This window comes from Solea solea, chromosome 4 (genome assembly GCF_958295425.1).
Source record: "Solea solea chromosome 4, fSolSol10.1, whole genome shotgun sequence".
Taxonomy (NCBI): domain Eukaryota; kingdom Metazoa; phylum Chordata; class Actinopteri; order Pleuronectiformes; family Soleidae; genus Solea; species Solea solea.
Genome location: NC_081137.1, coordinates 20432490 through 20456712, shown reverse-complemented (window position 1 = coordinate 20456712; position 24223 = coordinate 20432490). Strand labels below are relative to the sequence as shown.

The window sequence follows — 24223 nt, the reverse complement described above, 5'->3', positions numbered from 1 at the left end:
GGTGGAGCACAATTTACTGGCGGGCCCTCGGTTTCTCAGGTGGGCCCCTGACTGGGCTAAAATAAGTCCCCTGTTTACCAAATACTTTTTACTGACTAAAATAATCAACTATAATCTAGTACAAATACTGCCAGTGTACAAATATGTGCATGAGATTCAGAATAAGCCTCAAACCTCGGAAGTTTGGGAAAATCTGGGTTAAACTATAGAACTTGAATATTCCCTATGTTGTTTTTAAATGGCGCATCATTTGGAACTTGCAAGCCCTGTTCCTAATTACCTAATTAGTGGTGCAAATGTCGGCCATATAAATCTCAACAAGGAAGAACTTGGACTGGTTTCATGGCTCCAGGATGGAGGGATTCCTGACCACGTTTCCTCCATTTAACGTCTACGGTAACCCGGCCGGCGCCCCGCCGCCTCCGGGTACCAGCTGGGGGAAGCGGGAGGGCCGCTTCATGACCCCGCATGGACTCAACTACCTGGAGCTCTGCAAGGTCATTCTGTCCCAGGTCAACCCCGGGTTACCTCCGCCACTGAAGCGAGCGAACACCAAAGAGTGCGGCGTGCAGGTGAACGCCAAAGTGGATAAAGTGGTTCAGTGCTCGCTGGGTCCCAAGACGCTGTTCGGCCTGGAGAACGAGCTTCCCGTGTCCGCGAAGTCCCCGGAGAGCCCGGACCTGTCCGTGTCCAGCGGGAGGTCACAGTACGAGACACCGCCGCCGCAGGTGAGCCACCTGCGCTTCCTGAGGCCCGTGTCCATCTACTCTCCCGTGTTTGACCGGAGGCTTTTCCTGAAGAAACTCGACGACGACGACGGTGGAAGTGAAGACGAAGACGAAGCTGAAGCAGCCGAACAGACGGAGTCTGACAAAGATGCTGAAGCGGAACACAGTGGTGAAGACACGGTGAAGGACTTGAAGACGTCCCGCCAGTCTTCAAAGGGTTCACAATTTCAGGTGGGTTTCTTATAACTCAGCCCTCCTCCTGAATTAAGACCAGCTTGGAACAAAAATATTATATTATCGTGTTTCTCGATCAATACAGGTCCAGTCATGTCGATAATTATCCCGATAAATGTCAGAAATAAGTAACCTGTGGAACCCGAGGTAAAACAATCAAAGCAGTTGTATCTGAATGTGTTTTTTAAACAATTCATTCTACTTTAATTCCATATATATTTAACATTCAGTAAAATTGTGCAGGCAGTAAACTATATTGCAAGAATATATTGTTGACTATTTTCAATACTGAGTTGAAAACGTAAGCGTAATCCTGGAGCTTTTGTGCCCATTGAAGGTCAGGTTATCCCTAGTTCTAGTTTGACATCTATGCCAAATAGTTGAACCTAATATCATCTTGCACAAAGTCTCTAAAACACGTGAGCCTGTAAAAATCGGTTTCCCTTTTTAGTTCCTGGAGCAGAGGTATGGCTTTTTCCACTGCAAGAAGTGCAACATCCGGTGGGAGAGTGCTTATGTATGGTGCATCTCTGGTACCAGTAAGGTAAGGAAGTGATCCAGGGTATGATTAACAATCACTACCTCCCATGTTTGTGTTCATAATGCTAATCGAGTCATTTCCATCTTGTCAGGTGTATTACAAGCAGCTCTGCCGGAAGTGTCAGGTGGGGTTTAACCCCTACAGAGTGGAGCCAATCATCTGCAAGGTACTTTTTTTTTATTAATTTTTTTTAATATACTTGACTTTCTAGGGCTTTTTGGCACAACATATACTCAAACTGTCTCCTTCTCCTTGTGGTCTCAGGGTTGCTCTCAGACGTCCTGCAGCTGTGAGAAGAAGCAGAGGCACATAAACATGAAGAGGCCTCACCGCCAGGACCTGTGTTGTCGCTGCAAGTGCATGAGACTGTCCTGCGACGCCACCTACAGCTTCAAATACATCGTCTGAGCTCCAGGGGCTGTTGGCTCTGGTTGGTGGTCACCAAATTCCTGAATGAAACTCTCATTCAGCCCACATGTAGCACATGGAAGCAGCCTCGAGTAACAGAGTTGAGAAGTGGCCGAATCTCAAAAGGACTGTCTTTGTTCCCCCTGCATCATTCCTGGAGCATAACTTTACATGGAAACTTTTTGCTTGAATAAATAAAAAGAATGAACTTAAATTGCACTTTTTTTCTTTTTTTAAATGTAAATATTTGTAGATATTGAGTGTTAATCAAAGATCTTGGTGTGTTGACTTTGGCACCTGTAGATTTGACTTAAATGTGTCCTGAAAAACAAAACCCTGACCTTTTTTTACTGAGAAATTGTGTTGGTGATTAAAAGCAAAGACATCTGTGCAAATGTGACGTGAGGATTCTGAGTGAAACACACCAATAAAATGGTTGACATGTCTTTACTTTGACACCGACTTGTACAGAGCATCAACTCAAAAAAACAACTTCACAAAGGCTGTAAAAGTATTTACAAGATGGAACAAAAAACAACTAGTCTTTATCTAAAAAGCTTTAAAAATGTGCAATTTCATGTTTGGCATGCACACGCACATTCTCCCACAGAGTGGGGGGGGGGGGACATACCCGCGTGAGCTTAAAGCTCCCTTTTGCACCTCATACAAACACATCTTTTAGACTAATAAATATTATTTCCAACACTCCATACAGTACACAGACAATGCATGCATGGCAGTTTGAGTTCAGAGGACAAACATCGATATAAAACCTAAGTCAAATGAGTGATTCGTAGCTGATCGGATATAAATAGGAAAAGACATTTGTACGGCGGGGGAACAAGGGGAGAGTCACAGAAAGAGCTGACGACGGGGAAGTGTTCAACTTCAGTAGTAGCACAAGTTTTGTTTTGAACATCCACAAAGAGTGCTGAATGTCAGCATTCCCTTTACGGGTTAAAAGTAACTACAAACCACACACAAACATATGCTAACTATGGTTGTGTGTCTAACTATTAACACTATACAGACTTGACAAAATATCTGCGCGTATACATGCACCATCCTCTTGGCATGTGAACACATAATAGGGGTCAAAGTGTTACAGTGTCGGACAGTGACAAATATACAGAGTGCACGCTCGCTAACGATGCTACAACTAGCCACGGAGTAGTGTGTGCCGCACATTTAAGGGCATTATTAGTCCACCAAGGATCACGCCAGCAGCTGGAAGGGCAAGCTGGTTCACTGACACGGAATATAAACAGAGCGACGGGGCAGCGTAGGGAATAACTCTCGTATTCTGCATCCGCTCTGTACTCGATCAGTCTTTCCGTCAGTCCCGAAGTGGGCAGACCTTGAAGGAGCAAAAAAAAGGGGGGGGGGCCACAGGTGTACAGTAGATATTGCATTCAGCTGGGTCATGCATTGCACAGGTTCTCAAAACAGTGGACGACAGGAGAGAAACGCAACTCCAGATTTTCTGTTTCAGGAAATGCGACGGGGGGCCTCTCCCTCACAGTAACAACACAGTAACAGAACTGACTCTCCGTAAAGTCGAAACTCCATTTAGTGCAATAGTGAAAAGCGTACCAGTGATGTCATGTCGCGTCAAAGGTAGTTTCCTCTCTGTCTCTGGTGATGCAACCAGCACACTTAGGTCCTTGCTGCCGAAAGAGACAGCGTCAGTCAATCAAGTTCAATCAGGTTCTCGAGTTCCTCGGGGGAGATGAGTGACAAATCAAAGCAGGGGAGATCGGCTTGCTGACGGACGACCGACCGCAGAGCAGGACTCGAACGAGAAGCAACATCAATTTTTTACATGGTGCTGTGAAGCGAAGCTCATGCTCGTGATAGTGTCACATCAGGTCGTCTTTGTCAGCATACAGTGATTTGTTGTATCCAGTGGTTTTCGGTGATTCATCCCATTACACTCGGGCCGTGATTCACCATTTTTCAGATCCCTCTGTCATATTGCCTTCTTCTTTTCACATACATAGATCTCACAGTTGTTCACAAATAAGTGACCTTTTTTTCGTGTTTGGTTCTTAAGCTCTTAAGTTCCTCTGTCAATGGTGAGACATCTCACGTCTGGACGTCTGACGGTTCAGCTTTCAGGAGCCCCCCGACTTTTAATAGCGGGAGAGCGGCATGCCCCACCTTTCCCAGGTAGCGAGTCAAGGGCGTAGCAGCTCCACCAAGGGAGCAGCAGCAACCCCATGCTGTGGCCGCTCCTGGATCGGTGGGACAGGGAGGAGGAGGAGGAGGAGGAGGGGGAGGAGGACGTGGTGACGGGGCAGGGCCTTGGGTTAGGACTGTGTTACGGCCTGAGGCTGTAACACGTGATGGGATTGAGTGCTTGTACGGAGATTGGGGGAAATGTGGGAGATGGAAGCCCGGAGGAGGCACGGGTGATGTGTTTGTGTCGTGATGTGTGAGTAAGGTCGGCTCTGATGATACGGTCATCAGTGTGTCAGATGGCAGACATGATATGAACGGTTTGTTGCCGTGTAAACGTGACAGCGAGGAACTGTGTGATGAACGTCCTCTATGGGGACAGTGAATATCAGTATTCTCATGAGGATTAGTTATTAAATTATTCCTATAATCTGGTTGGCCCGGAGTAGTTGAGCAGCTATGCGCTGCGAACAGATCTGGGGGTTTGGGAAAATCGAGCCAAGAGGCATCTGAGTCTGCAGTGGAGGACGAGGAGAGCAGAGAGAGGTCTGCCTCGTGGTCGAAATGTGGTTCTGGTTCTAGTGTTGGGCAGAGCGGTAGGCAGGTGTCTGCCTGGAGGTGTGCAACCGCGGCAGCAGACACACAGGAGGAGGCAATGGCCAGGTATGTGGGTGCTGAGGCTCCTCTGCCAGAGAGGGGACCATGGGATGTGGAGGTGGTTTTGAAAGGGTCAGTGATGGGTGAAGTAAGGGTGGGGAAGGAGGGGGCGGGGAGCTCCTGAAGTCCTGTCAGAGACTTGTCCCTGAGACGCTGGAGTCGGGGAGGTAGGTTGTGACGACCCGGTAACCCTGAGCGCGGCGGATCATGTCGCGGATCTCCCCGTTGAGCTCCAACAGCTTGGAGCAAATCAGGCTGAGGTCCTGGCGGGAACCGACCAGGGCAATGGTGCCCGTCTGACCCAGCGTCTGGTGTCGGAAATAGATGTTGAGCAGGGTCTGGACCTCGGTCTCTGAGCTGCCACCAAACACTCCAGTGGGCCACTGCCTCCTGAAAGTTAAGATAAGAAAAAATAAATAAATAAATGAGCTGTAAACTGTAACTGTCCAACAGTTCGCTTGACAGGCTTCAAATTTGGAAGGTAACTTACTAAGGACACCAGTGTGTGCAGTGTTTGGAGAAAGACTACAGGTGTGGGTCCTGCATTAGTATGGGTAACTGCAGCTTTGACATTCACACATATCATATGTAGCCAATTGAACACACAGCGTTGTGGACTGGATTGAACTGAACTGAACTGAACTGAACTCACCTGCACTCCTGGATGTAGCGCACAGCTTTGGTGAACTCGTGGTTCTTAAGGCACTCCAGTATGGCCTGCACGGCTGCCTCGGAGTTCGAGAAGCTGGGCACCACCATGGCTGCGACCTGGGTGGCGTGTGCGTGAGTGTGGGCCAGGAGTTTGTGCTCCAGGTCACTGGCCACAGCTGCCTCCGCCGCCTGCAGGCTGGTCTTCAGATCAGTGAGCTCCCGAGACATGTTCAGCAGCTACAGGGTGGGAAGGGGAAACAGATGGTGGTTGAATGTGTGTGTGTGTGTGTATATAAGAACTTTTTTACATAATACCAAAAGTGCATTTTTATTATTTGATTCAATACACAAGATCCACACAAAATGTTCTCGTAACTCTTCTTGTCTTTATAGGGTTCCTACAGCTTAAAGCAATTGGAATTCAGACTTTTTAAGACTTTTTAAATGCCACTTGGGAGTGAAATTTAAGACCAATTTCACAATACACAACAACAACAAAGCTGCCCAAAACATATTAGTTAGGGACAACTTTGCCCAAATGGTAATTTCAACATAAAACATGACTTTTTGGTCCAGTGCAAAAGTTAGAATATCTACTTCCCAGTGTTGGTATTGTGACGTCCTGGCCCAAAACTGTTCCGCTGTCCTAATCTGCATGATGTTACTGCAATTATTTATTTATTTTAAATAACCGTTAGCAATTATTTTGATATTTTCACTTACAAAAAAAGCCTACTTCCTATGTGCTCACATTTTCTTTTGAAAGTGGGGTTTAAGACATTTTAATACTAATTAGGCCTCGTTTCTAGATTCATGAATTCAATGTCTTTTAAGACTTTTTAAAAGGGACCTGACCACGTGATGACTTCTGAGCTGTCATGGCTCTATTCAAAAATGCTTTTGAACAAATGTTGGCAGTGTTGTTTTTGACAAGCAAATATTTCACTTTTTGCTCCCAGTGTTTACAGGTGAATCTAGTCACATATACAAAGGAGAACCAATTACAGATCCTGCTGTGGTAAGAATCTTTAGCACGACTTGGCTCACCTCAGGCACAGAGCTGATGGCATGGACTTGGCCAATGAGCGAGCAGTAGGACTGGAAGAGTAGGAGAAGCTGGAAGTGCAGCTTGTAGAGCCTCTGACAAAGCTCCAGTTGCTGGAAAACATCGGCGAAAAGGAACAGAGTCAGATTTAGTACAGGCACGGTAACGCACATGTGCACATGCAAAGGACTATCAATGCACGGGTGTCTTGTGCAAAGTCGACTGGGCAGTTTATCGTTTATCAAAAAGGCAGTGAAGAGAAGAAACTCGTAAGAGAACTTACTGCAAGAGATTCCATTTGCTAGACAGCGAGAGAACGTGTTAGGGCGTCAGAGTAAGGTGAGAGGAAGACAAAGCGTCAATCAAACACATGCACAGCACAGTATAAACCACACGACTGTTCACAATCCAGCTACCAAGAATTAGGCACAAACTGTACATCTTAGTTAGTTCTCAGTCTGAATAATGAAATAGAAAAACACAGCAAACACGCGACGGGAGCAAGAGAAACTGAAATGTGAAGCAAAGGTGAAGAAGTTACACGTATATAGAGTGAGTTTGCTTTTGAGTTCCTGACATTGTGTTGTTAAAGTGAATACGTCATTTGGTGTGTGTGTGTGTGTGTACCTTCTCCTCTGAGTCTCCAGGCGCAGGTGACCACGCTGTCCCCGGGACACCTGGGAAACGTGTCCTTACAGTTCCTCAACCACTGAAGGAAAAGATAACAAGGATTGGGGAAGATGAAGTTTGTTCGTGAGCCTACGGGCATACACGGTATGCACGAATAAGAACATTTCGCTTCTGAATGGATCACGTACAACTACAGCAGCTTCCTCTTTGGTGCTGTAGGTATCCAGGTATTCCTGCAGCTCCAGTGCACTGAACTTCATCTTCTCAAGGAGACCATAGGACATGATCTAGAGACCAACAAGGGAAATGGAGGAGGTGGAAACTTAGTGAGGTGACCAACCACCGTGACCTTGTGCAATCATCGCTATGACGAAAACACTCACCGTGTCAGCATCAATGTAGATTGTGGGGCAGTCTGAGCATGTCGTGAGCATCTGTGAGGACCTGAGGAACTTGGATCCTATGCCCCTCAGGCCCTCTCCAAGGTAAGTGGCAACATCAGTCGTCAGGGTGCAAAATTTACCCTGGATGTTCTATGTGAGAGGATGTTTAGATAAACACATTAAAAGCCATATAGTGACAAACGATAGCTGTATTTGATAAACAGTTCCAGTGCGTTACCTTAAAGAGAGACGAGAAGACTTGAAAAGTGTAGACGGCGCAGGACCCGTCCGAGTCGGTCACAAGTTGGTTGATGTGACAGCGCCACGCCTCCTCGGCGTCGTCACACACTGTGGGTTGGAAGGCTGCCAAGATGGCGGAGAAAAATGGAGAGGGGGGAGGAGGAAAACCAAGGTCTTCCAAGTCATCTACATCATCACGTAAGCTGCCACCACAGAAATGAGAAAGAAACGGGGGCACAAAGAAAAAAAGACTTTGATACCTTTCCCCTAAAAGAGGGTTTTTATATCCAAATCAAGTGCCCGGCTATGTCGTGTGCGTACATGAACACAATCGAGTGATTACTTCTTTTGATCTGATTTTATTTGGAAAAAATTAGCAGAAATATAACAAATGCACCACATGGACCAAGGTTACCAGGGTTGATTTAATAGGAATAATTATAATAAAAAAATAATAGCAGCAGTTTAATATGTGTTTACAGCAGCCGTAATCCCATTGTCCGTCAATTTCTGCCTTCCAGTGAAACAATATTCCATTGTACTGCATTTGTTCTGTTCTATACTCCCATCTGTCACATTCACCTGGGCAGACAGTTGGGGTCTAGAAAGTCCAGCGGTGGTTGGCAGTAATCTGGATTGATCCTGTGGTCCAGGTTGGGCAGCTGGTCTTGCAGCTGCTGCCCCGGCAGCTCCAGGGTGAAGCTCTCGCCGCAGTCTGAGCCTTGAGGAACCTCATTGGCGCTCAGTGAGAGCTCATCATCCTGGACCTGAGTGTCCTCGTCCTCGCCACATATTCTCCCCTATGGAGACAAAAGGATTTTCCAGAGTCAGTATAATACAATAAATTAGAGATTGATGACTCTATCTGTTTATCTTCCCGGTCATGTGGTGTGGTTTTGCTTTGAGTCCAGGTCTAAGTGCTACAGGACATATGGCGTCATTGAAGGTTTAAAGTTTTATTCACTTTTAAATCACAGCACATAATCGCCTGCTAATACCCAGCTAGTACAAAATATTATTTACTAAAGATGTTTTACTCACATGTAGGCCAATGTGGTCATCCTGGAGGGCCGCGTGGCCTAGTGTGATGGCACTCAGGGAGAGCAGGTCGGCAGATGTGTCGTATGAAGTGGATAAGGAATCGGTGTGAATTGTCTCCTCTGATGGAGAAGGGTTCGTCTGGAAACAGAAGAGGCAAATGGGGAATATTTTTTAAACTGTGACTTATTCTGTCAAATCGTTTGTTTGGTGATTTTTGTTGTTTTTTTATCTAATCATACCACCTGTGTTTAGTCTACAGAAATGATGTTAGTGTATTTGTAAGCTGTGTCCTTCATGTTACAAAATGTTGCTCCGTCAGGCAATACTATCAGACCTGACTGAGAGAGTGTTAACACCAGCAGCGTAAGGGTGGGCGGAGGTGAGAAGTATCAATCTCGTCAAACTGCTGAAAGTCTGGGTTATTTGACCAAAAATAATTACTTCTGAAACTTTTTTTGTGGGGTGCTTCTTTGTATGTTCATCCAGGCTACTCACGAGCTGAGAGTGAGAGAGGCTCTGGCTCGTTGAAGACTCTTCCTCCTCCGACGACTCGTCTGAATCGTGAGGGTCTTCGTGACCCAGGCTGGGGGTGCTGCCCGAGTGCTGGCTCTCCTCTAACAGGTCACCCAACTCTGTGCTGTCCAGAGATCGCCGACGCACGCCCCAGTTAAAGTTATCAATGGTCTCGCCCTGGATCAAACACACACCATACACAAGAGGAGACAGGGGCAAAGGACATAATTTGGAGTCACTGTTACTGCTGCGAGGGAAACATTTTCATGTGAATATTCAAGATAAATGAATGAATGGTTGCCGTGTAAGAGCGCCTGACGACGAGCACAATGCACAATTAATTAACTGTTATTCATGGCATGGAAATATGCTGGAAAAAGCTGCTTGGAGTCAACATAATAATCCTTTTTACCCCCTTTACAGTATCAGTGAGAGCAATTTGGTCAGAAATGTAGTTTTGCAACCAAGCTGTGAGAGCAAAATGAAGCAGAATCAACACATTTTCCAGTGGGAAACAAAAGAGCCAGCAACACCAAAGCACGGATACAAGCTAATGTAAGTACTCAGTATGAGACACCTTACCTGGAGCTCCTAGGTAGCAAGGGGAAGAGAGAGAGACACAGAGTTAGACGGAGAGAGAGACATGGGGTGAGGAGCAGGGAAATACATTTCAAACATATTTACGTTAAAGAAAGAACAGGCAGAAAAAGTGACACACACACACACAATAGAGGTAACAAAAAAAAATGGAGGAAAAGAGACACTTTTCACTATATTTACTGGAAATAAGCATGAGTGATAAATCAATGTCACCTCTCCATCCTCCAGCTCCACGTCCAGGAAGTCAAAGTCTCTGAAAACCCTAAACTGCTGCTCACTGGCGGTGTCTTCGAGCGTGTCGTCCCTGGTTCCACCCTCCTCTGAGGACACGCCACTCTCCCGCACCTCCATCATATCCAGGTCGCCACATGACGAGAAGATCACCTGATGGGGAAAATCAACAAAGATGTTCATATTAAAATAAGTACAAGTGAGTAGTAGATTATTTTAAACAAGTGATGGGACGTAGCTTACAGATGGGTTCTTAGTGAGTCCGACTTCTTGTCCGCAAAGAGACAAAACATTTACCAGCTTCTCCCTGGTTCTTTTCTGTATGAGGGAGGAAAAGAGCAAGACATTAAATCTCCATGTTCTTGGCTCTAGCTCCTTTTCACCTGCTTCAAATGTTTAAATCATCCGTAAATCAAATGAGTTCCATTTACATAAACAATCACACAATCTGACATAGTTTATGCTTGTTTGTGTTATTTAAGTAAGGCATAAACCTTGTATGATTTGATGTCAAAAAAAGGGTAGATGCTGGTATGTTATTAACTGTATAAATCAGTTACAGTGCAACTAGTTTAAATGCCAAGTACCACTCACACCATGTCAAAGACTTGGCTGTTAAATATATGTTAGGTAGGTCAGTGACAGGTCTGCAATTTTCACTTGATGGCAATACAGTGCGTTAAAAGCAGAGTCTAATTTTACCTGCGACGACTGTGGTCGCTTCCAGCTGACGGGCACTAAGATGGTGTTGGAGTTGGATCCGGAGGAAGTGGAGGAAGTACTTCGAGTCACAGCCATGGCTCTGGCCTTTCCCTCCCTGCCCCCTGAACCCTGGAGCTCATCGAACCGTCGCCCAATCACTGGAGTCTGTCAAGAAATATCACAAGCATTTAGCCCATGTAAATCCTGTCTTTATTTCACATTTTCTTTTCATTGCTTCCTCACCTCAGAGATGTCAAAAGTAAAGTCCAGCGTTTTCCCCGGCAGAGCCTTGGCTGAGCCGTCCCACACCCTGCTGACCTCCAGGTTGGACAGGTCACCTTGTGAGTGGCCATACACCGGATGAACTAGGCTGGCAGAACGTGACACCACCAGCTTTAAAATATTCAAAGCGTCCTTCCAGTGTATTGTCTGTGGGATCACATGTCAAACACAACTGTGTTAGAAAGAGTGTAAATAAATACATACTTGAACACGCGGGGCAGTCGTGGAATAAGCTTTAGCTACCTGGACAAACTTCTCAATAGTTTTCATGACGTCAGCATTGAACTGTTTGACTTGTACAGCGGTCAGATCCATGTGACTGAGCAGGCAGTAGATGATCTGGAGGAGAGACTGCTGCATACTGGGAAGGCCTTTATCCAGGAGCTAAGAGGGGAAGAGGAAACACAGCATGTGACAAAGTATGGGTTCAAAAAATGTTACCATGTCAATGGCTGAATGGCAATTGCAATACAAGTCCACAGGTGATCAACCCTTACCTCAGCCATATAGGTGACCATGCTCAAAGTGATGTCAGAGAAAGCCTCATGGAGGTAGCGACAGACCACACTGACCCAAGAAAAAGGGTCCCGCGTATAGGAACGCGTCTTATAGAGAGTCATCACGTGAGCCAAGTGAGAAAGCTTTGTGTTCTTCTCCACCAAACACACCTGACGGACAAACACAGAGAGCGTGAAGGAGAGCAGCAGAAGAAATTAAGAAGAATATCATTCTTTAAATCATAAAGATACCCTAATACTAGACTGAGCTAAAGTAATGCAATTGCTTGTACCTGTGCGATCCTCTCAGCACTTTCCTTACAAAACTGATTTGGATGGCCAAAGTGTTGCACCAGGTGAGGCAGCAGACACAGCACGTTCAGAGGGAAACCTGCCCAGAGGAAACAGGTTGAGCCAGTGTAAATACAAACAATACACTGTATCACTGGTGATATAAACGACGCAGGTTCAAAGTTGTTGGTGTTGTGTTGCGTTGCGTTGTGTTGTGTTGTCCACCATTTTACTCTACCTATAGACTGTGAGCTGTCGACGACAGGCACACGGGAGACGGGTGTGATCTGACAGAAGAGCTGTAAGGTTAGGTCCAGGGTGGCCTGGGATGTGAAACCCTTCAACAAAAGCTGCTGAATCCCGGAGAAGCCGCTCCACCTCAGCTGAGCCTGCAGCTTCTCTAGGCGCTCACGGTTCTCTTGTCTTTCTATGGGCACCTGGGAAATAAAGGATTTTTGGGGGGTTTAACAGAAGATGATAACGTGAGGAGATTTCACCTGTATTTTTCAACTGCATTTTTTGTCTGAGCTGTTACTTTGGGTTTTGCAATTACATAACCTATGCTACACATTTGATCTACCTTTGAAAGCAGCTTGTGAACCAGACGAAGTGACATCTGATATTCAAACTCAAAGTCGGACTCCATGAGTGACACTGCCACCCAAAAGACTGTGGCAAGGATCGATGACGGGTGGGAAACATGGGCAGGATCCGACAGAACGCTGGGATCAATGCGATTGGTGGACGACGTGCAGGAGCCGCCGATTCTCCCCGATCGACTGAGGCCGTGACTGTTACAGGCCTGTTAATTGAAAATCAAATCAGGAGGCAGCCCAGTGAAATCAACAAGGCTCCTTGAGGATTAAGTAAACAAGAATAGTCCATCCTTGCCTGTATTCTGTCCAGAGTTGCACTGCGTGGAGGATCGCTCATCTGGCTGGCGCACTCGCCAAACTTCTTAGGGACCGAGTAGGAGCGTTGATGGCGTTGTGATGACAGCCCGACAAATCCCGGGCCAGGGAAGTTCAGCTGACCCGTGCTCTTTCTGTTCATCAGTTTGTCACTTGTCACAAAGTCTGGTGAGGAAGTCCTGTCAATCATTAAAAAACAGCAAAAATAAATGTAATGTCAATAAATAAGACAATAAATAAATAAGACAATAAATAAGATAACAGGACAATAAATAAGACAGTAAATAATACAATAAATAAGACAGTAAATAATACAATAAATAAGACACTAAGACAATAAATAAGACAATAAATAAGACAGTAAATAAGAGACAGTAAATAAGCCGCTAAATAAGACAATAAATAAGACAATAAATAAGACGCTAAATAACACAAAAAAATAAGACAGTGAATAAGACACCAGGACAATAAATAAGACACTAAATAAGACAATAAATAAAAGACAGTAAATAAGACGCTAAATAAGACAATAAATAAGACAGTAAATAAGACAGTAAATAAGACGCTAAATAAGACAGTAAATAAGACGCTAAATAAGACGCTAAATAAGCCAGTAAATAGGACAATAATACAATAAATAAGACACTAAGACAATAAATAAGACACTAAATAGGACAGTAAGTAAGACAATAAATAAGACGCTAAATAAGCCAGTAAATAAGACAGTAAATAGGACAATACTACAATAAATAAGACACTAAGACAATAAATAAGACAGTAAATAGGACAGTAAGTAAGACAATAAATAAGACAGTAAATAAGACAATAAATAAGACAGTAAATAGGACAATAATACAATAAATAAGACACTAAGCCAATAAATAAGACACTAAATAGGACAGTAAGTAAGACAATAAATAAGACACTAAATAAGACAGTAAATAAGACAGTAAATAGGACAATACTACAATAAATAAGACACTAAGACAATAAATAAGACACTAAATAGGACAGTAAGTAAGACAATAAATAAAACAGTAAATAAGACAATAAATAAGACAGTAAATAGGACAATAATACAGCAAATAAGACACTAAGACAATAAATAAGACAGCAAATAAGACAGTAAATAAGACAACAGGACAATAAATAGGACAGTAAATAAGACAACAGGACAGTAAATAAGACAGTAAATAGGACAATAAGACAATAATAACCACCTAAGCACCATCAATTCTTGATTTTTTTTTTTTTATTAATTTATTTCTAGATGTTTTTGAAAGAGCAGAGGCCTACCTGGTCAGAGCTGCCATGAGGTCACTGTTTTTCAGACATTCTGATAAATTCACCACCACTGATTCCAGTGTCAGGAGCACCTCCATCACATAGCCCTGAAACACGTGTAGTTGAGACATGAGGGCACAGACCAAGACTGCTGGAATAGATCTCTATTACACTGTATACTACAATCTATTTCTTACCTGCACCTCATCGCCATGTTCCCCGACCACCTCCACCAGTCGTGAGACCAGATCAGAGACAGCGTGGTTGTTGATGGGCTGTTTGAGGGCTCTGAAGATCTGGAAGGAGCGGCCAGCGTAGTGGCGTGAGGAGCTGCACAGGGCTGTCTGTAAAGCCACGTCACTCAGCTCCTGCTCCAGGTGGAAGTCTGCGTAAGCAGTTGGATACGAGACACATGAGCTGCTTTTCAACATGCACTGAAGTACGGACATTCTATAATCTGGAGGGGTTTTGTGAAAATGGAAAATGGAATACGGGTTTTCCGAAACACTACACATGAATCCGAAGACAATGAGAATGAGAATGTTTTCTCACCAGACTTGGACTCTCTGAAGACAGAGATGACGTGGCGTAAGAAGTTGGAGAGCTGCTCGGCACTCTTGGAGTTCGGGTTCTTTGGTGTGATGTCCTCGTGCGCCCACAGTGGCCCAAAAGCTCTGAGCAACGACAACACAGTACTCCAGGCACTGTATACCCACCACCAGTACCACCACATAGATGTTACACAAGCACTAAAGCATGTGCACAGTGCACACAGTGCGCACTACAGTGAGCTTTCCTCATACAAACAAACAAACGCATACACCTGCTCCAACATCTGTACAGCAAAAAAAAAAAAAAGCAGTGCCTCGTAGACTTGCACACAACAGCGTGTCTGGTGTGCGTACCTTGTTGAAAGGAACTCGATGAGTTTGTTTGTCTTCTCGTCCGTCTCATTGGGCGCATCTTCAAGATCCTCCAGGTCATCCGGTGTCACCAGGGGCAAGTTGCCAACACTGCCTGCAGTGCTACAGCCACCCAGACTGGCAGAGGACGAGTTGGAGGTGGAGCTCAGCCCGGAGTCGACCACCGGAGACGTCTGCCACTCTCTGAGAAAGTCAGGCGCATCTAAGGAAACATAATGGGATGGTCTACTGTTGCTTATTGTTACCGCTGGATTTATCACTCCGTACACTACTGTATGAGCAGCTTTTTGTGAACATGAATATGGATGAGGTAATACAATGCTCAGTAATGGTAAATCCAATATGATCCAGAAACCCTGAATATCACATAAATACTTCACTAACCACTTGTTTGTAACAACAGGTCACAGCAAGGTCGGAAATGCATTGGCATGAATATGTTACAGTAGCTCAGATATGTAAAACGACCGTATCAGACTGTTCAATTATGCATTCATAGACACTCAAGGTTGTGACAAAAGGTTATATCAGCAATTTCCATATACCGGTAAATGTCTCTATTCAAGAGAAAATAACCTATAGGAGATGACATTATCTCTAAATATCCAGAGGTGCTACTTCACAGTCTGATTCATATAAGTGGGAATGTTTGCAATTTTTGCAAAATGGCAGATGGATGGACAGACAGGAAGACATGCAGACAACTCACGTGACTGCTGGTACTCTGTGTGGTAGCTGGATTTAATGGTGAGCGTCTTGTTGTCGCTAATCTCTCTCGTCAGCATCAGAACGGACGCTATAACCTGAAAATATACAATTTGGACTCAATAAGTTTTACTTTCTAGTGCCTTGATGACTCAGACTTAATTGTTGTGTTTAATAATTACATGTATGCCACACTGACCTGGAAATTGTTGTTACAGGAAAGGGCTATGAGGAGGTGGAGAAGGAGGCGTTTGCTGTGTTCGTAAACCTCTGGTCTGTAGTGGTCCAGACCTGACAAATAAAACACACACCCAGTGAGATTAGGAAAGTGGAAACAAAACTAATCTAGCAGGGATTTATGTGCTCATCTCTCTTTAAATCCAAGTTTGAAATGATTTCCTCTGAAGCATTAATGCTAAATACAGTTGTTGTGCCCAGAAATGCTGGCGTATACTTTCTTAGAAGGCCACAATGCCTTGTTGTGCATCAATGGTTGCTACAACAACTCCTTACTAATGAGCTGCTGTCTCCATTTTCCATGTAAAACGTTTGCACAAAACTATACATAATACATTCCTCCTAATTCGCTGCTTGTAAGACGTTCATGAAACAATACAGCATGGATTCTTGGACAACTTCATGCGCACATGAACAAAGATTGAATGATTAACAACCCGGAAACTTGAGGGCGAGTATGCTGAACATGCAGCACATAATAACACATCTCTGACGGGGCAGGTATGCATCAACATGTAAGATAAGAAGGTCTTGGCAAGAAATGCAGGCCCTGGAGAATGTGTTAGCGTCTGCGATGACACAGGAGAGCGGTCTGTCCTGAAATACCATATCTATGTGGGATGGAGATAAAAACCTCTGTCACGCCATGAGCTAATTACGACGTCACGGACAACATCTACACCCTTTAAGGTTAAGGAACATGGAAGGATGACGTTTAGATGCAAACTGACCCAGGTATGTATTATGACATTTAGGGTGTCACGCACAAGTTTCTTTTTTCCTTTTTTCCAAAACTAAACAAACAAAGACTACACTTGACGTTCCTGTATGTACACATACGTACCCAAGAAGAGGGCATGTAGTAGCAGGGGCAGATGTAAAGCCCAGTCCTCTCTTACGCTGTGGTCCACCACCATTTCAGTCATAAATATCACAGCGATGTTACACCTGAGGAACAACACACACATGCAATTATATCAACAGTATTTTTCTTCCTTCATGAGCCCTAGAGCAGTGACAATATTTTGCTATTACTGTCTTCAATTAGTTCATTTTAGAGGTTTTTACCTCTAAAAGACAGAGATAAATCAGTGGTGATCGACATGACAAACTCCAGATACAGAAAGTTAATTTGCTTGGGTATAAAGCTCAATTGAACTCGTGTAACAACCAACCTTAAAGTCATTTCTGTGAAATTTCAAGTCTAATGTGTATTCTCTCCCTGGGAGAAACAGAACACGCTAAGGACTAAGTGTCATTCTGTGCTGGAGTTTATCAGACCATCTGTGAGCAGATGTGACAAGCCCGTCTGAGAAATGACCTTGCTCCGCTGACTCCGCCGAGCTACTGCTGATAATAACGCCCTTGTTAACGCTGTCTGTTGGGTGCGGTGTGAGTCCATGTGATGTCTGTCTGTCTGTTTGTGCGTACCTATGCAGTGGACCTCTGGGTGTGATGGTTTCTGGGAGGTAGTCGACCAGAGGAGCCCAGCAGCCTCCGTTCACGGGCATGGGCAGCGGCTGGGGGTGGTTGGTCTCCAGAACACTCAGCAGCCATCCGGCATATGGTGGGAGTGGGTCAGCTACAAAAACAGACCATTTATTGGACTTCTTTTCACAATATCTATTAAATATGGAGACACAGAGAGTGGTAACACATGTCTAACTTATCTTAATGGTACATGGCCTGTATTTATGTAACGCTAATCTAGTCTTGGTGATGCTTTACATGACAGTATTGCCATTCACCCGTTCACACCAATTCAATCATGCATTTACAGTATAGTAATTAACAGTTTATATACAGTTGGTTTACTTGAGACAAAAACCAAAGCATAACATCAGTAATTTGCAGTAAGCATCGGTGATTATGGGGTAGAGAGAGTTGTTGGACAAACTCATGCTGGTTGGACAAATAACCTCACCCACATTACACCAAAATGTTAGTTTGTAAGTTTTAATCCTCTTTGATGAAGGAAGATATCGCTTCTTTAGAGAGAGCAGCCAGTGGGTGAATGTGTTTATACCCTTAGTGAGAAGCAGGAGAGTTGTTTCCTCCTGTTTTCAGTATTTATACTAAGATAAGTTAGCCAGCTTGTGGTGAGAGCCTCATGTTCCACATTTGGCAAGAGTGTCTGAAATGTTTTTTTTTTTTTAAAAAGGAAGATACAGACCTGTATGCAAGAGTTAAAGAATTGTATTGCTTTTGAAATTAGAAATGAGAGTAAATACAACTTTAAAAGACTGATTCAAAACGGAGAATGTGAGTGCACTAAAGGTCCAGACACATTTGTAAAAACTTGGCCTGTTACGGCCGCGCTCAGTCAAATAAGAATTACGACAGCAGACTCATGTCTGGAAGCCTCTCAAAACAAATGCTTGCCGAAGATAGACCAAATACCAATGCCGGGGTTGTGTCTGTGTAGTGTCTGGGTGATAGGTTCTGGGTTTGAATCCAGACAAACAAACTACAAAGATTTAAATGTAAAAAAAACACAAGTTTAACTAGTTCAGACAGCAGTGCAATCAGTTGTCTGTTGTCATTCTATACATTCTATACAAAAAGGCTAAAATGAGTGTGAATGATAACTGACAGGAGGAATCCATATCCCTAGAGCTCTCTATAGACAACAGCGAGCCGCAAGTACCCTTGGGCACCATTGCAGAACGTGTACATACATTCATTTGCATGATAACTTACTCTTTTCATCTTCGTAGGAGCCTCCAGAGCTGTTGCTGTAGCGAGACTCTACTCTGTTGTGAGCCCTGGCCCTGCTGTAAGGAGAAAGTGAAGAAAGTCTGATGTTTATGCAATTTGAAATACAGAGCGGTATCAATGCAAGAGCACTTTCAGATGTCCATACTTTGCTAAATTCCAGTCATAAGTAGTTGTAAATAAAATGCATTAATACTGACCGCTCTTCCTCTCGGACCAGCTTGTTTTCGTCTGTGTCTGGCAGGTTGTCCTGACCAGCCACTACTGTGTTACTGCTGGAGGTGGTGCCTACACACAACAGACACACCAGCACTGTCAATCATGTGTCACATAAAAAGTCAAGTTCTAAGATAATGTCAGAGTTGAGATGAAAGACAGGCACTGGAGAGCGGGTGCTTTTCCCATCACCTGTTTGCGATGTGGAGGCTTTGTTGCTGGCTGCAAAGCGGTAGAAGGGAGGGTTGTCACAGTGCAAGACCACTGGATTAACTGGGTCGGTCTGCTGGAGCTCAAACAGGAGCTCCTCCATTGTCTGGATGGTGTTGTTGCGACACAAGTAGACCACCACCTTCTTGATCTAAACAGTGACAAATACATGCAAGATTCAATGGATTACTTCTCATCATCTCTAGACATTTGCAGAGGGATTTGCGATGGTAAACAACATATCCCGTTGAATACAGTTCAGAGTTTAAATGTCTTACATAAGGCAACAGTGTGGTATCACTGCTGACTCCACACAGGCTGATGAGGAACTGCAGCGTGATCCGTAGGTTGTTGCTCCACCTCTCATTAGACACCAGTGTGTTCCAGGCGTTCTCAATCTCTGGGCCAGGAACCTCGTCTCCATACTGATATGGAAAGAAAAAAAATGGTAAGTGAAAAGCAGGAGTTATCAACGGAGGGGGACTAAAAAAAAAAAACATACACAAACTTCTCACCTTAGCTGTCATGAACATGAGGTTGTTGAGCACCAACGAGGTCGCCTGCAGGGAGCCCCAGCCATTTCCTCTCAGACTCGGGGACAGACCCATGCCCCGTGCCTGACCCCGAGGCTCTTCCTCTGGGGTGCAGGGGCTCGAGGCAGGCGGTAGGAGCCCATTGTCCACCAGCTCAATGTTACTGAGCCAAGGTAGCAAGTAGGACAGCATGATCTGTCTGCCATTGGAGTGGGTGGTGGAAAATCGCTGACTCACCTCTGCAAGAGGCAAAGAAACGTCAGGGGAATGGATGTGGAAGCTGAGCGTCGTTAAAGGTGTTCAATAGCAGGTGAAACGCAATGAAACATTTGACTCAAGGTGTTCATACCCATACCAAGGATCAACAATCCCCTGAAATTTAACAATACCCTATTTGTGTAAACATATTTCCAACTATTTCCAATTGTATGTATTTTTCCTGAAGCCCATAATCTTGCTCACAAACATCCAAACCAACAGATATGCAGGAAAAAACATTAACCTCATAAATTTGGCTGAGCTGTATGGATATCGTTCTGTCTGCGTCAGTATTTATTGGACTGTAATGTTACAATAATGTCCGTGCATTACCTGCATACATATACATCATCAGGTATTTACCTGAGAACAGAGGCAGAGTGAGCTCCGGGTACATGCTGGCCAGCTGGATTGAGAGCTGCGACAGGTTTACACTGTAAAGGGGAGGCAGTGGGCCATGTGTTCCGTATAAAATATTACCAGGCTTCTGCTCCACCATGCGCTTAGAGTACGCACACAGCTTAGACTCGAGCACCTGCAAACAAGTAGACGGACAGGTTTTTTTGGCTCCTTTTGACCCGCGTGTGGGATTTAACATTGGATCTTTGTGTTGAGTGTGTGTGTGCATGTACCTGCATCAGCTGCATGGATATCTCGTATATTTCCCTGCTGGTGTCCGAGGCTTTGAACAGAACCAGATTGAGCAAGGTCACAAGGTCGCATGGGTAATTCCTGTCAAAAAATATAGAAATGGCTGTTAGGTGTTGCAATGAAAACTAACTCAGTTAACATTTACAGGCAATATGGAAAATAAAAGGGTGAAAACTATTTTTCTTCAGGGTCAGACAGATTCCCTACCTGTTACCACACACAGTGGCGATGGCCTTGAAGCAGCCAGACGCCAGCTGGTAAGACCCCGTGAAGCAGCGATCCACGGCCCAGTTGAACAGATTGATTTGGTCAGGGTTCAGTTCTAACAGCAGAATAACCACCTCACACCCAAGATGGTGCACCTGTGACAAACACCATGTTAAATGACTACTCCCAAGATTGGTATGAGCACAAAATGAGCAACAGTATCCAGGTAAACGGTGGTAAGCTATGTATCTACTGTATGTATGGTCCTGGGGTACAGTCGGTGTCGGTGTTGACATACCCGCAGGTCGTGGCAGGCCAAGATGTTGTCGAGCCACTTGTAGAGATAACCGTCAGTCGAGAGACCCACATTGTCAAACACTGGACCGCAACACAAAACCGCTGACATCGCCTAAGTCACAAAAAACAAAACGATTACAGGTTCAGATTCAGTAAATAAAAAAAAATGTGTGTTTTGGTAACACTCACCTTGAGAGCGCAATACTGATAGCGGGTGATCTGATGGTTGCGGTCACTGTAACGGTCGAGGGGGGTGAACATGACACTGAAGGGTCCGGCCCACTGGCTGAAGAGGATGAAGAGATGGTGCCTCAGAGACTGTTGAGGGAAGAGGAAGCGCCTGTGGTGGACTGCACAAATGCGAGAGAGAGCCATGGAGGTCAAATGGAATACAGACAATTTATAGAAACGTAAACTACTAAAAGACCAATCGATTTACCAGGAACACATTGGATGAGATTGGCCACCATCCCGCTGAAATGGGCTCTAATGTCTTTGAGCACGTCCAGCTCTTTTTCGCTCTCGGCCTCCAGGAGCATCCGCGTTAGATCCACATACTCGAGGAACAAGGCTCCCAGTGCCAGGGAATCACGCTCCAGTGCTCCGTTGGTGCTAAAGACAAGGAGAAGAAGAAAACTGTTATATTTGTATAACTGCATAGGTCTTTAATACAAAGTGCATAAGGAAAAAACTAAACAAAAAACTGTGTTTTTATAAAACAAAAAAGTGTGCTACCTGTCACTGATTACTGATGCATTAGCGAGCAGCTCAAAGATCCTGAGCAGCTGCAGCCTGAGAAGATCCCTCCTTTCTCTGCGCTTCTTATTCTGGAAGAGGAAAGTTTTACGATCACCTTACTCTACAGTAAGAAGTAGCATTACTTTACATTAGCATGAGTCGGTTTCACTTAAGGGAAATCTCCATGAACATATACTGCGTTCAAGTTGAAAGATTTCCACACCCTTAACAATTTAAAAGAGAACTGACATTGTGTGGAATATTCTCACAGTTTCCTGTTAAAGACTAATACTTCTTTAATGTTTTTCTCCCACGCTCTGTGTGTGTTTATGTGTGTATTACCTCAGGCCTCCGTTCCAGTGCTTCCTTCATCAGCGGATGGAGTTCTTCAACTAGCTCCCTGTAGACACACAGAATCAGAGTGGACACAGATCAATCTTCTGAGCTGATAAAATACTTTTTTTCCCTTCCCAGTGCACAAAGGATTCTCTTACTCAAGGTAACAGAGTGTGTTTGTGACAGACTTGACTTTGTGCAACCCAAATGCCACACACCCTACAGTAAAACCACTAATCCTTTCACACAGAAATGTGAGAAAAAAATGTTTCACATTAAAAGTAGATTATCTCTTTCAAAATGACAAATCTCCTTCCCATAATGGAACCATTGTGCTGTGAAAAAAATGCAATACATCACTGTCTTGTCGAATAATTCACATGAAAAACAGAAATGGAGTTTTTGCCTGAATGTCACAGAGGTATGTCGCTCATCTCAGTTATGAAGAGAATGCACAGACAGAAGACACTAATAGATCGAGGCAGCAAGCACAAAATTGATGGTAATGAATCTTGACTTTCTTATGGTGGATATAAAGACTATAATCCGGCACGCCGTCCATTTTCTTTTGTGACCTAAATCTGAAATGAGTCCTGCAGTCAGTCTGTTGTGTTTTTAATGCCAAAGCAACAACAGCGCACACACAAAGAAATGACCGGGGTCAAAACAACAAAAGCAAACAAATGCTTTATGATCCTGGAACAGTCAATAAGTTTGAGGAGTTTCATAATAAAGAAATTATTTGACAGTTGAAAGCCAAGGGAACAGTTAAAAAAAGGCCTGAACGAGTACAGTTAATGTATGGCATCAATATTAGCCAAAATAGTGAAGTTCTTTTATTATCAAATCTGTTGTTATGTATACAGTTCAATCACACAGTAGTGCTATATTTATTCCTTATATTTTGACATGTTTACAGACAGATTTGTGACTTGACCCATGTTTATTGTACAAGATACAAGTTGCAAATGTGTGTGTGTGTTTTTTTTGTAGTTGTGTATGTGTGCGTGTTGCTGCTGCAGTACCTGAACACCAGAGCATTCGTGCAACCGAACCCCAGCACCAGAGACTCTGTGATCTCCAGACTCTCGGCTCGCATCAACGGAACAAGCTGCTTTAACAGCCAGGCTACTGAAGGAGTACCAATCACCTGAGCAAGAATTACAAAGACAGAATCATAAGTATTGACATGGTCACTATGTATAACACATTCACTTTTTTTATCTGAACACCGACCTTGTTGTCGTAAGTAATGCTGCCGTCAGGTGTGGTGGCTGCGATCTCTGGTGTGGAAGCTCTGAGGTGACCCGGGGACATGATGCTTGGCTTAGCCACGCCGAGACACATGATCAAGTAGTTGCGCCACAGCGAGATGTAGCTGTCGCTGGAGCCTGCTGTGCTTGTCTTCTTAGCATTCACTGGACTGCTATAAACAAGGTGAAAAGGTCAATTAGGGAGGTATAGCTTGGTATAACATCTTTAATAAGCATATCACCAAAAAATATTATTAATATATGACACAGATGACAGATTGAGTGACAGTTTAATGCTTAGGTACAAGGTCATTAATGTGTGTTCTTGTACTTGGGGTCAATCAGAGGCAGCAGCAGCTGTAGACGTGTGAAAGCGTAGGGCCAGGCGTATCCCAGAGCGGTGGGGCAGTGCTTTGGTAGATGCTCCTGCCGCAAAAAGATGTGCAGACAGAGCACCCACGGGTCCTTCAAGCACTGGGCAAAGATCCAGACGTGGCTCGGACTCTTCACGTCATAGGAGCTGCTCACCAGTCTAGCCGTCCACTCCACCAGCCACTGGAGGTCAACGTGGTGGCTGAGCGGCAGGGTGGACTGGAGGGGAGAGACAAGGGGAAGATATTAAAATGGATGCGGGAGACTGCGATATAAATAATCGATGTGGCGAACTTCGCTACTACCGTCCGATGCACTCAGATGCACTTACCGAGTCCGAGACAGCGACGTGAACAAAGCTGTCCATTACAGCTGGACTCAGCTGGTCCATGACCTCTATCATGGGTTTGTCATCATCCTGGAGGGGGAGACATTTATAGAATCAGCTATTTTTAAAACGGCATCATACAGTGTGAGAAAACTCACAGGAAGCATGTGGTGCATTTCCATTCACACCTACTATCA

At 44.3% G+C, this 24223-nt stretch overlaps 2 protein-coding genes across 2 annotated transcripts in view; one reads left to right on the top strand and one right to left on the bottom strand.

Moving 5' to 3' along the window:
* Positions 1 to 332: 332 nt before the first annotated feature.
* zar1l (zygote arrest 1-like) lies at positions 333 to 2125 on the top strand. The gene is made up of 4 exons (XM_058626749.1): positions 333 to 959; positions 1414 to 1506; positions 1595 to 1669; positions 1768 to 2125. Exons 1-4 carry the CDS (start codon positions 354 to 356, stop codon positions 1909 to 1911), a joined length of 918 nt encoding a protein of 305 aa, XP_058482732.1. The 5' UTR covers positions 333 to 353; the 3' UTR covers positions 1912 to 2125.
* A 217-nt stretch (positions 2126 to 2342) lies between these two features.
* The window catches only part of fryb (furry homolog b (Drosophila)), a 36474-nt gene continuing 14593 nt past the window's right edge, over positions 2343 to 24223 (bottom strand). The window contains 47 exon segments of the mRNA XM_058626750.1: positions 2343 to 5136; positions 5399 to 5634; positions 6445 to 6555; positions 7070 to 7091; positions 7093 to 7151; positions 7261 to 7359; positions 7456 to 7605; positions 7694 to 7898; positions 8278 to 8495; positions 8737 to 8874; positions 9232 to 9426; positions 9832 to 9840; positions 10063 to 10233; positions 10324 to 10398; positions 10783 to 10947; positions 11026 to 11211; positions 11308 to 11448; positions 11562 to 11732; positions 11855 to 11952; positions 12091 to 12289; positions 12433 to 12654; positions 12744 to 12942; positions 14060 to 14154; positions 14245 to 14432; positions 14600 to 14721; positions 14953 to 15172; positions 15680 to 15773; positions 15875 to 15966; positions 16757 to 16860; positions 17344 to 17494; positions 18613 to 18686; positions 18828 to 18915; positions 19036 to 19204; positions 19332 to 19478; positions 19569 to 19825; positions 20208 to 20379; positions 20477 to 20576; positions 20703 to 20857; positions 21001 to 21111; positions 21189 to 21349; positions 21439 to 21611; positions 21735 to 21826; positions 22080 to 22137; positions 23099 to 23223; positions 23310 to 23499; positions 23658 to 23917; positions 24030 to 24116. Of these exon segments, the coding sequence (XP_058482733.1) occupies positions 4878 to 5136; positions 5399 to 5634; positions 6445 to 6555; positions 7070 to 7091; positions 7093 to 7151; positions 7261 to 7359; positions 7456 to 7605; positions 7694 to 7898; positions 8278 to 8495; positions 8737 to 8874; positions 9232 to 9426; positions 9832 to 9840; positions 10063 to 10233; positions 10324 to 10398; positions 10783 to 10947; positions 11026 to 11211; positions 11308 to 11448; positions 11562 to 11732; positions 11855 to 11952; positions 12091 to 12289; positions 12433 to 12654; positions 12744 to 12942; positions 14060 to 14154; positions 14245 to 14432; positions 14600 to 14721; positions 14953 to 15172; positions 15680 to 15773; positions 15875 to 15966; positions 16757 to 16860; positions 17344 to 17494; positions 18613 to 18686; positions 18828 to 18915; positions 19036 to 19204; positions 19332 to 19478; positions 19569 to 19825; positions 20208 to 20379; positions 20477 to 20576; positions 20703 to 20857; positions 21001 to 21111; positions 21189 to 21349; positions 21439 to 21611; positions 21735 to 21826; positions 22080 to 22137; positions 23099 to 23223; positions 23310 to 23499; positions 23658 to 23917; positions 24030 to 24116 (6813 nt within the window). The 3' untranslated portion in view covers positions 2343 to 4877.

Bases quoted from the DNA above. Each gene is read 5' to 3' on its own strand.
- zar1l (XM_058626749.1), top strand. From the start codon at position 354: ATGGAGGGATTCCTGACCACGTTTCCTCCATTTAACGTCTACGGTAAC. The intron at 960-1,413 runs GTGGGTTTCTTA...TTCCCTTTTTAG, and splicing joins CAAAGGGTTCACAATTTCAG to TTCCTGGAGCAGAGGTATGG. The intron at 1,670-1,767 runs GTACTTTTTTTT...TTGTGGTCTCAG, and splicing joins TGGAGCCAATCATCTGCAAG to GGTTGCTCTCAGACGTCCTG.